Below are 11,916 nucleotides of genomic sequence, written 5' to 3'. Positions count from 1 at the left end.
TTATCGAGAGACCATAAACTAAAGGTGTAGTAAAACTTCACCTGAGCTATGTTTGCGATAAACAAGAAACCCGATTTAAAATGAATCAACGAATGTTTACTCTTCAGGTAATCCTTTCATCTTATTATCAACAAATTTTGGCGGATATTACAAAAGATTTGTGCCTATTTCCGTTTGACAGCAACAAATTACTTTTAATTAAGAAACGCCCTACAAAGCCGATGTGCTTCAGTAACCACACACTACCAGAACTATATACTTGCGTGTTCATGACATTGTTTCCTCTACGGAAGAAGACAGATAACGTCTAAAATATGGCATACAGCACCGGAATTATTCTTGTCATTCTCTGTTTCTCCTCGTTTACTGCTCATGGTAAGCAAAGTTTGTGGTCTAATCGAATCTTTCATAATTTTTCTGTTTATTTTAACGCTTACATTCGTGCAAGAGAAAGTTCCGAGTTGAAAGGCGAACTAAGAATTGGAGAATTTTGCTCTGATTTAACTAGAAAAGCCGTGACTTGTAAGGAATTAAAAATGCCGATGTATCTTGATGGGCAACAGTGGGCCAAACTTTAATTGCATCACATTTTTTTCGAACGAGTGATAATAAACACAGTAACGAAACTAAATTCAGATTTGATGTGAAAATGTTTTCAAATCTATTTGTTGTAATACGTGCTAGAGTTCAGTCTTTCCATCTCAATAACACTTGTCGGAGTTCGGGCTAACTTTTCCTTAACGCTTAACTTCGGTCGAACGCCAAGGTGTATACTTGTGTCAGTGTCCCTCCGCATTTTACTCTGGTTTGGAGGTGGATCCGTTGCATATCGAGAAAGCTATGCCGGGTAAACAATGTACAATTCAAATTTAACTCGGATAGGGCGGAGGGCTTAATCCCGGGTCTGTTTAAATTCCCAGTTTTCAGACCAGCACCCACTTATCTGCTTAACATCGCTAATAGATCAGTCATGATGTTAGTAGGACTCATCAATTATTTTTTGTGTTTTTAGCCCAGTAACAATGGTAGTTAGGGATGAACAAACATGTCCCACTTTCTTTCCAAAGTTAATGTAATCATGCAAACGATTACAATTACTTATATGCATGTGAAATCGTCTCTTTCTGATCACGTTTAATAACCGAATAAGAAGACCCAAGAAAAACAATTTTCTCGTTATGCTATATGACAGCAAAGGGTTGTCAACTCAAGTCGTAACTTTATTGAGACAAGGGTTATCAATGTGCAGATGACGTTGTAAACAACCGAGTTACTTGTAAAAGGTAAACTGCGCATATCTTACTCTGTTCAAGTCTCATTTATTCGGGATCAATTCGTTCAAATTCTTGACTCTTGGCAAGGTCTTTTCAATGAACGAATCGTGATAAAAAATAAACACACGGCTTACTTTACAATGACTCTGCTTATCGTGTTTTTTTACCCATTGAAAGCTTCGTGGACTAAAATATCCGGATACAAATTCATCAGCGGAATCAGCGTGGGCTCAGAAACCACTTACCACAGCGATATAGCTGGTGCGAGGCCTCTCTGCCAACAGAGATGCGACCAATTCGCTTCCTGTAACGCGTTCCGTCTGTACAGCTTTGTGGGTACAGTGTTCTGTACTCTTTTTGAAACTATCAGTGATTATTCATGCCCGACTGATAGTACTGATTGGAACTGCATGTTTGCTGACGGGGAGTCATGGAAGAAAAGCGACTTGAGGAGATAGAAGGTAAAAGGCTCTATTTACGCGTTGCGTACTTATACTTAAGGTTTCCAAGACAATTTTTAGGCCATAATTAATCTGTAACCTTTATGAAATAACTCCAAAATCGCGTAAAACAACCTCTCACATGATAAAAAATTCTTAGTTACGATATAAAATTCTAGACTTTCCTCACGTTTCTACTCAACAGTATGTTAAAATGTTAGGAAAATTTACACATCATGGAGCAATCCCTTCAGGCCTTTCTTCGAGGGGGGTGGGGGATGCGGTCGCAGTTTCCCGGAGAAGTTAACAGTCAATTTTCCTTTAGAAGGTATTTAGAACGGAAACCTAAATTTCTCAGCGTAGACATATATTGACCGACCTCCAATTCACAAAAGGAATTAATTTTCAGAAACGTGAATCCAGCCTCATTTTTGAGTATCGTCATGATAATATTACAAAGGATCGTTGCCGATAAACAAGCTGCGGATTCTTCTTGACGAAAATTTTTGACTTCTTGCGACACACTCAGCTGATGTAACACCTGTACTTTACTTTTTCTTTTACAGACAAACGACAAGTGGCTTTCCTCACACACATTTAGCGGCTCCCATTATACAGAAACATTAAAACTCGTTTCTCATATTGTTTCTTTGAACTCAACTTTGCCCGTCTTTATTTACAGTTCTTACTAGAAAGGTCCATCAACATTTGTCCAATGAAATCGAGGTGCAAAAAGTGCTGATAGTTATTACCGATCCAAGAAACAGTGAGGTCGAGATTCCGCCATTTTTTTCCAAAAATGATACTTACTTGTCAACTTTCCACTCAAAATAACAATCAAAAACAGGAGAAATAAAGTTCTCTTTCGCGGCTAACCTTATTCGATTTGGCTTTTCTATTCACTGTTGTTCGATAGGTCTTGGGGAAAAACGGCCTAAACAAGAAGAATTTGTCCATTTAAGCCCCGTTCAAACCGTCATGATAGTTGATGATAGTTTTAACTATCACGCGCGTTTGAACACCAACTATCGTGCTCTATCATGACAGTTTGAACAGGGCTTTATAATGTTCTCCTGGGATATTTACCAATAAGCCTCGACTTCGTCTCCACGATCCAGTCCTCCCGGTCTGCACACAGGCATTTCGTTAGAGGCGTATTCATACCTAGAAAGGCGTTGGTGGTTGTTCGTGTTTGTGGCCCAGTAGCCCATTAATTCAGGTGCTTAATATCATGACCACTACACTTTACCACACAACTAAATAAATGTGAGGCTGTTAGTTTGCTAAACGCACTCAAGATATTTTCTCACAGTAAATACTGTCTGAAATTTCCACGAAAGTCTTCCAAAACTAACTTTACTTCAGACTCAGTTCAACGCGCCAGCTCGGCTAATCCTCCAAAGGAACATTTCTAAACAGATATCCCATTGACTCGCCATTGTGAATTCTGCGCATGGCTTCGGCCAAAAGTGAGCTGATATCCACCGTTCTGATTTTACTACAGCGAGTCATCTTCGTATCATGAGATACTGTGTTTGTGATGACAACCTAATGACAAAAAGAACTCCACGACGTTAGTTCATACCTGGTCGTAAAAATTTTCTTTTATTCAAACTTAGAGTCTTCTGGTGTAGCCCTTAACTTTCAATTGTTTTGCTTCATGGCCCCAAAAATTTTTTCAAAACGGGCTGAAGGAAACTGTGTCTTTTTTTGTGTCTTTCGGAAGTTCACGAAAGCGATCTGATAATCTTCCTGTCCCTACAGTGTAAAGCTCCGAGCAGAGGGCGTACAACGCAGTAGATTACTCTGGTGGGGGTGCAATCATAGTAGTCAGTGAATTTAACCGAGCGTCTGAAATAGTGATGTAATTTGACTGAACGAGGGAACAAGTGTTATGTCGCGTACGTGTGGTGGCTGTAAAAATATTCTGCGCTTCTTTACGTCATACGAGACACGAAATGATATTTCAGGTTTAAGTTGTCTTATACTGACGCACAAGCGCGTGCGTTCATGTGCTTGCGCGTGCAATGTACTACTTGTTCTTTCTTTAAAAAAAAATAATGTGTTGACTATAAGAGCCTCAAATCATTCCGACTTAAAAACGCCAGAATAAGCAGTGCTTTAGCACGGGGACGTCTATATGCCGTACAAGGCATTTACATCTCACTAATTTTGACGTGAAACTCCTATTGACATCACGTAAACCGCAAAAGCTGTGTTTTACCTCATCGATCGCGGATTCCTCAATCAGTTCTGGCGCATCCGCTGACAACAGGCCATGAGTGACCATCACTAAAATCTTATATGCCCCACGATCCTTCAGGAGCTTGGCGGCATTTACAAATGACTCTGCTTCGTCTATCATATCATCCTGTAAGTCGGGATACAACAACTTTCAGACTTAACAATTTAGCCTGGTGTAGAAGTGTGTTCATGGCAAGTAAGACAAAGCAAGGCAATATTTATTCACATTGTAAAATTACACAGTAAAGTATAACGTAAATCTAAACGTAGGAACCGTAACAAAGTAGAAAAACTACTGGGTGACCACCATCGCTCATTGTAAATAGACACGCACAGTGATAAGCGGTTTACTGAGATACATCAACTAAACGTACACATCTTAAATAGGGACAAAGAGAGTCTCCATAAAACGCTGACTTGTGGCTATCACTGCCCAAACCAATCCAATTTCTATACCATCAAGGAACCAGGGTTCTTAATACCCTGAATTGAAAGCAAGTCCATCAAAAATTACCCCCTAACTATGCACAATTTCCTCTACCCTTTACAACCTAACATCAATGGGCATATTCTCCATACTTTTTTCTAGATATTTCCTAGGGGGCTAACAAGGAGAATACGTTTAACAATCAAGAGCTTCTTAAGTTGGTGATCATTTTAGCTATCTGATTATGTGATTCAGGGTGACATTTTAAGAAGAAATTAGATGAGCACTAATAATTCCTGGTGGTCACGGGGGTAACATTTCACTGGTGCTAATTTCTACTCTTAAGTGGAGAATGGTTCTACCAGAGTAAATGTGATAATTAAGATTATGAAATATTTGGGTAAAACTCCAAAATTGTCCATGTAGTTGACATTTTGTTGTTGTAAATTGAATACTGTTGGTTTTTAAATTAATTTGATAACTAAGAGTACACCACCAATGTGATAACTACACTGCACCACTCAAACATTAAAGCCAACCATGGTGCAGTAAAATACTGAATCAAATCTTACCACAATGATGGCAATCTTGCCTCCTACATCACCCACAACGTTAATTGGAGGTTTAGCTTTGGGAAGAAATCCTGTGAAAGACACAAGTATGAAAAAATATTGATTGCAAAGGTTTTAGTTCAGCTCTATGAACACCCAACACTATATTCCATAGGATGGCTTAGTGACAGTGTGTCGGCACCGGTAAAGCATGTAACAAGTTCATTAGTGTTCAAATGACAAATGTAAATGACAAAAGTGAACCAAGTTGGTTCAGGTAATCTGAAAATATACATACACAAACAAATCAGAATTGAAAGTGAATTTGAGAGTCAGAATTTGTGACAGCCAGGTCGAAACTTACCTGGTAGAGACATGCTGTCAATACTGACAGATGCAAAACGACGTCCCTCGGCTAACGTAGGAGGTGGAGACTGACGACCATCAAGTTGCTCACTTTCCATCTCCTTTTGTTCACCATGTATCACAGCTAATCCAAGTCGTAGACGCTCAGCAAAAGAGGTGGCCCTTGAATCATACCATTATTTTAGCAAGTTTATTTCAGCGAGTTTATCACTGTTAGAGAAATATGTTTTTTGTCTTGTCACCAGCGTGGGACAAAGCAAAAAATTCAGGGTTCCTTTTAGGAATTGAACCTCAGACCTTTGGTTTCCATGCTTTGATGCTCTACCACTGAGCCACAGAGACTCTGCAGTGGACAAGGTCTATTACAAAGTCTATATTTTCATGTTTACCCAAACTTACCCCCTGACATGTTGTGAAGCAAGGCTATATATCAAAATGCTCAATACCAATAGAAAGTACTTGGTTGTGTGCACAGAAAATCTTTTGCATGGTTGATCTTAGTTTGGATAGAAACCTTTTGGGCTGGTAAAGGTTTCCAACATTATATCAAAATTTTTATTAAATTTTTTGATAGTAAGTTACATTTCCTCTATTACCTGATGGCTGACCCTGGATTCCTTGCAATTATAACTGCATTTCTGTAGTCAGCAACCTTAAATTTAAATATATAGCCACCAAATCAAAAATATTCAAATGCTTTAACTCTCTAATGTGCCTCAAATACTTTCCCAAAAAATCTGCTGGCAGATTCTTGTTATATCAACAAAAAAAGCAGAAAAACTGATTGTAAAATAATCTTATCCATGCCGTTTTTAGTAAATTTTTTTGCCCATAGGTTCAAAATTGAAAATAAATTCTATGCCTTTATTATCATCATTGACAACTTGCTGAAAATCAATTCATAAGACAATTGTGATTGAAATTTTGGGTATTTCTCACCCTAAGGCATGTAGTACATCAATTATGAACAGGAAATTAACTTTTCACCAGTTATTCAATGGTATTCTAAGTACCTTTTCTGTGATATATTGAACTAGAAATGGTGAAGCCCTCAAATTGTCAACTGGAGCATCATAAAACCCCTGAATCTCCTTAGCATGAAGATCAACTGTGATGATGTTTGTGAGTCCTGTGGAGTAAGAGAGATAAGGTAAACAGATCAATATCAGTATCTGGACAACTGCCCACCTACCCCTCCCCTAACCCAACAACAGTCAATTGATAAAAAGTTAGGGTTAAAGTTGGGTTAGGGGAGAGGTAGGTGGGCAGTTGCCCAGATACTGATATTGATCCTGGTAAACTGTGCCACTGCACTAAGGCAGTTTGTATAGGATCAGCAAAAAGGGTTGTTGCCACTCCCCCTGACTTAGTTTTATTTTGGGCTATGCCTCCCTCTTCTTCTTTTTTTTTTCAAGTTTTCAACTAATATTGCACTCCTAAGTGGCTTGCGTGATACACTGAGAGAGAGTTGTCATACCCTAGAATCTAACAAAATGGCACTTGACTGGGTTAAAAGCTGCCCCTTAATTAAATTTGGAAGTTTGAATTGTAGAATCAAACTAGTTCACACATGGGTACTGCAAAAATCTATCAGTGTTCTAAGGTAAAAGACAAATCATTTTTAACTGATAGCATGTGAATAGGCCTAGATGTCAACTGCTAAGAAGTCACTTTAAATTCTAATTTCTGATGAAATTTACTATTAAAAACAAAAAATTGGTCTGGTCTGATATCAAGTCTAACAGAGTTACCACAAAATTATTCACTGAAAAGCACTCAGCTGGTAAGTTTGATTTCAAAAGGTAGGTTCACTTTCTCTGTACTTTCACAGCAACCTTAAACTCATAATGTATTTGTCAAGGAACACTGAATAAATAAGCATAAATAAAATAAATAAATGAATAAATAAGCATAAATTACCGATACCTGCTCTGCACATAAGAGAAGCCACCAGTTTAGAAGGAATTGACCCTCGTTTGTTCATTTTTGCCTGCTTGGAATATGGCAAGTATGGAATGACTCCTGCGGGTACAACACATTACCCATATTATATTCACTATACAGAGTGACAAGCTTTGAATTCATTTAATCTGAAATTCATTTTCTTGACTCCGACTAAATTAAAAAAATATATATCACATTTATATAAGTGAATGCTGTATATATTCCTTACCAATGATACGCTTTGCACAAGCAGTCCTACAGGCATATGCAACAATAAACAGCTCCATCAATGCATCATTAACATCAAGACTCTCACTGAAAATATAAATAAACATTGTTTTCTTCAAGGATGAGCAGGAGAATAGTATTAAAGCTGACAGGAGAATATTCTCTATGTCAGAATTAAACTAGCAAAGGCCATCAAAATTGAGAAGGAGAAATGCACATAGTAGGCAGAAAATTATCTAATTTGTGATGGCTAAGGAACATGTAAGACAAACAAATGTAAGTGCCAAACTGGAAATAACATGTTGAGAGGTTAACCCTTTTCAAGAGTGCAGTCTTCACCTTACTTTGGTTCAAAGTTTATTACTTATTATAAGAACATTAATACTGATTTAAAACTTATAGCTAGTAAATTTGTCTAATCAAATTCAATTGTGCAGGCATGCTTCATATTCCTATTGTGCACGCTCATGATGTCAGCAAACATATCCCTTCAGAAAAAAATTTTCCATTGGGTTGAAAATGTTATAAAACAATTGGTTCATATGTCAGCTGTGCGTTCATCGAGATATGAAGCACTTGGGAAGTTTGGAGAGCACTCAAGAAGCTAGAGTTGCTCCCGAGAGCAATTCTTATGCATCTTTTGTGCTCTCCAAACTTCCCGTGTGCTTCATATCTTGATGAACGCATGCTGATGTATGAACCATTTGTTAAATATTCTTACCCCAATCCTGACTGTATAATGTACACATCTTTACCACGAACTGAGATTCCTATCTTAACAGAAGTTTCTACAAAAGAAGTTTAAAACAAACAAAAAAAATTTAATTTATCATATAAACTACAGTGTATACAAGGATTTCCAGCCCTGAAAGAAGCTGTGATAACACATGTGAAAAATACAATATCCTTTTCATGTGTTTGATATGACAAATCAGCTGCTAACACATCACTCGCCCTTTCCTGTCACTTGGTCAGGTTGATGAATGAACAGCAAAGCCTGAACCATTCTCAGTCCAAGATCGTTTGTTGGAATTTTTTTGGATTATGGCTGCTAACACACTTAAAAATTCCTTATTGCTTACAGACAGTGATGTTGAAACATTCCTAGAAGGGGAGGAAAACCAAAATACAAAAGAAAAACCAAAAGTTATGTGTTCAGTGGCTTTGGTAATGGCATTTCTCACAGCTGAGAACAAAAATCTACAACTGGAAGATTTGTCACAGGCTGATTTTAGCCATGTACCTGAAAGATTTCCTCTGTCGGTAAGGACCAATTCAATAACTGACAGAGAATTTTGTATATTGAAAATTTGGCCCATTGTTTGTTCTGTAGTGATTCAATGCATGTTTTCATCTTAAGTGTGCCAGCAAATTTCAAAATGTATCAGCAAATTTAAAAATGGATTGTTTATATGTTTGGATGTTGGTTTAATTTTAGGGGAATATGTCAACACCAAAAACCCAGTAACTTGTGTCTTGACCAGTAAAAGAAACCAAATGGACTGAGTTTTATGACATCAACTGGAGAACAGCACCAAACACAGATTAGAAGTTTCTTTGCAGAGAATTTATTTGATCTAAATATGTTAATTTGCAGCGGTAGCCGAAACGATCAATCCTAGGGAGAATGTCACCAAATTCTGCAGTTCCTACAGCATCGACAAGTGAGCAATACCATGATGTCAGTTTGTGGGGAAACAAACATTTGCCAACTATTGGCAAGTATTTCACTTTAAAGAGTGGTTCAATTGGAAAGTGTTGTTAAAAATGACTCCAGCAAAATTTTGTTGTTAAGTTGTTTTCAAGGAGTGACCAATATCTGAGATAATTGGGATGTCAATCACCTTGATTCTGAAATTTCCCAACACTGCACGCGGCCAACTCAATTCCCAATTTCCTGAGAAAAACAAAATAGTGAACACAGCTTCAGATGAACCTTAAAATTTGAATATTCCGCTGGATGCATCTCAAAGCTAAAAAAAAACATCAGATTGTCACTGAAAGGATAAACAAAACAAGCAAACAAAAGAAATATTTGATAATTCCTTAAGCTTACCTGGCGATTTTCTCAGACAAGTCTTTGTTAGAGTTAAGTGAAAAAACAATTATACCACTCTGACTGGGATTCATCGTGAGGCGTCTCTTAAGATGCTTGAAGTTTGATTGGAGGAAAGTAACCCCCGATCAATGTAAGGACCAGATATGTACACATGAAAAACGTGGAAATCAGTTTCCCCAGTCATAAACACCAGGCCTTCCTCAGAAGGAGTGGTTACTAAGGTCTATGCATCATGGCGGACTTCAAATTTAATTTTGGATCCGCAGATATTGACGAAAATGCGACTGTTTCTGCGTCTGGAGACGGTGAGGACGTTTCACCAGAACTCAAAACTGCTTATGAAGCAAAAGAAATTCAAATAGCGTCCAGTACTCCAGCGTATTCGGATTCTGCAATGGACGAAATTTGCCTTAGAGGTGGTACCTTTAGCCTTAAACACTTGAGCGAGACATGTGTGGATGAAAATCTAACGAATAGTGCAGTTATAAAAACGGCGACTGAAAGGAGCTCGGACCTGATTCCTTCGGTTTACGAAGGAGGGCTTAAAATTTGGGAATGTAGTGTTGATTTGGTGGAGTATTTGTTGGAAAGCGGAATCAGTTTTCAAGGAAAGCGAGTATTGGAAGTTGGATGTGGAGCAGGGCTACCGGGAATATATGCTCTTCTGCAAGGAGCTCAAGTTCATTTTCAAGACTACAACGACGATGTTATTGAGCATGTGACGATTCCTAATGTATTGCTGAATCTTCAGCAGCGACTGAAAAGTGAACGCTGTGAATTGAAAGCGACAGCAACTAATTTCGACCTCCTCGAAACAGCGCGTCGAAGTTGCCGTTTTTATTCAGGTGACTGGGGAAATTTGTTAGGTTTCATTAACCCACAACTAGCCTCGGAGATGCTATATGATGTTATCCTAACTTCTGAGACAATTTACGCTGTGGAATCACATGACAAGTTGTACCAGTTCATTAAGAGACACCTAAAGAAACCTGACGGCCTTGCCTATGTAGCAGCCAAAACATATTATTTTGGTGTCGGTGGAGGGACAAGGAGTTTTGAGAAGTTAGTTTTAATGGACGGTGTGTTTGACGTGTCAGTTTGTAAGGTGTGCAGTACGGGTGTACAACGAGAAATTTTGTGTTTGAAATACCGATAGGTGTTTGCTACATACTTTAGGTAAAAAAGAGACTCAGAGAAATAAAAGTACGTTGATCCCCTCGAAAACATTTGAAAGAAGCTGTGTACCAATGCCTGTGTTGTAAATAATCATAAAAAGAGCATTTCTCCCTCCGAAAAGGCACGAAGTGTGCGACTTCTGCTTTCTTGATCTTACTTCTTGCGTGACGCCAATTGAAGAGAATCGACCTTAAGGGAACCTATTGAATACAATTATGGGAATTCAGTTGCCTCACGAGAGGGTGCTAAAAAAAGGGAAAGGACACGTAGATGCTGCAGCCAAATCTTTGGGAAAAATCTGGTGCTGTTTCAGTTTATCACACCCAAAAACTATGGCTTCCAGCATCTGTTTTCATATGTTTCGCTATGATGAAGGGCTGACGCTCGAAACGTTAGCTTTAAAACTCTTTACGGTGGCCAATTTACGTTATTCAACTCAGCTGATAATACCAAATTACCTTGTTATACCCTCCCACCAACACAGCACCACAGTTTTTTTCAGAAACTTCCCCCCTTTTGAAATTAGGAGATCCTCGCAGCTAAGAACACTACTGAAACGAGTAGTTGTAAATAGGACCTGAAAAAAATTTCAGGCCCGTACGGGATGTGAACCCATGACCTCAGCGATACCGGTGCAGCGCTCTACCAATTGAGCTAACAAGCCAACTGGGAGCTGGTCAATGAATTAGGTCTAAATAAACATCCAAGTGAATGAAGATTTAGATATATGAAAATTCACATATTTGCACTGCGGTGGAAAGATGAAATTAGGAGATCCTCGCAGCTAAGAACACTACTGAAACGAGTAGTTGTAAATAGGACCTGAAAAAAATTTCAGGCCCCTTTTATTCTCCTGTTTTCACATTCGTTCAGTTATTAGAATTATTTAACAGGACCTACTGTATTAAACGATAATACATTTCACTGTGTATTATTAGCTCGAAACTAACCATAACTCAAACTTAACTTCTATTACATTTAAAGGGAAAATATTTGATATAACATTAGTCCTAGCATGGATAGAAATAATAGTTTGAAATAACAATAGCGAGTAACTTAATAGTGAATAAGTGTGCCAATGTTTTTGAATTAGTAAAGTTATCAGGACAGTGGAAAATTATTTTTACGAGTCCATGGGGCTTTGAGTGCGAACTATCGGCCGACTAAGTCATCTATCCTGCCTTTTGATCCACACTGATGACAAGGA

The 11,916-nt window shown here is 38.2% G+C and overlaps 2 protein-coding genes and 1 long non-coding RNA gene across 3 annotated transcripts; 2 read left to right on the top strand and 1 right to left on the bottom strand.

Annotated features, from left to right (window-relative positions):
* Positions 1 to 248: 248 nt before the first annotated feature.
* LOC131787956 (uncharacterized) lies at positions 249 to 2,629 on the top strand. Its single transcript, XR_009340502.2, has 3 exons — positions 249 to 375; positions 1,452 to 1,735; positions 2,281 to 2,629. It is a non-coding gene; the product is annotated as an uncharacterized lncRNA (long non-coding RNA).
* Positions 2,245 to 9,713, bottom strand: LOC131787954 (phosphoribosyl pyrophosphate synthase-associated protein 2-like). The gene is made up of 11 exons (XM_059105036.2): positions 9,531 to 9,713; positions 9,319 to 9,371; positions 8,196 to 8,262; positions 7,476 to 7,561; positions 7,229 to 7,324; positions 6,316 to 6,431; positions 5,899 to 5,954; positions 5,301 to 5,464; positions 4,958 to 5,028; positions 3,939 to 4,085; positions 2,245 to 3,262 (listed from the first exon to the last, which is right to left on the bottom strand). The coding sequence occupies exons 1-11, from the start codon at positions 9,602 to 9,604 to the stop codon at positions 3,104 to 3,106; spliced, it is 1,089 nt and encodes a 362-aa protein (XP_058961019.2). The 5' UTR covers positions 9,605 to 9,713; the 3' UTR covers positions 2,245 to 3,103.
* A 52-nt stretch (positions 9,714 to 9,765) lies between these two features.
* On the top strand, positions 9,766 to 10,757 carry LOC131787975 (histidine protein methyltransferase 1 homolog). The gene has a single exon (XM_059105057.2). The coding sequence runs from the start codon at positions 9,766 to 9,768 to the stop codon at positions 10,687 to 10,689; it is 924 nt and encodes a 307-aa protein (XP_058961040.2). The 3' UTR covers positions 10,690 to 10,757.
* The last annotated feature ends 1,159 nt before the right edge of the window (positions 10,758 to 11,916 follow it).

Source organism: Pocillopora verrucosa, chromosome 8 (genome assembly GCF_036669915.1).
Source record: "Pocillopora verrucosa isolate sample1 chromosome 8, ASM3666991v2, whole genome shotgun sequence".
Taxonomy (NCBI): domain Eukaryota; kingdom Metazoa; phylum Cnidaria; class Anthozoa; order Scleractinia; family Pocilloporidae; genus Pocillopora; species Pocillopora verrucosa.
Note: the sequence above shows the minus strand (reverse complement) of the source record. Positions and strands in the feature narration are given on the sequence as shown.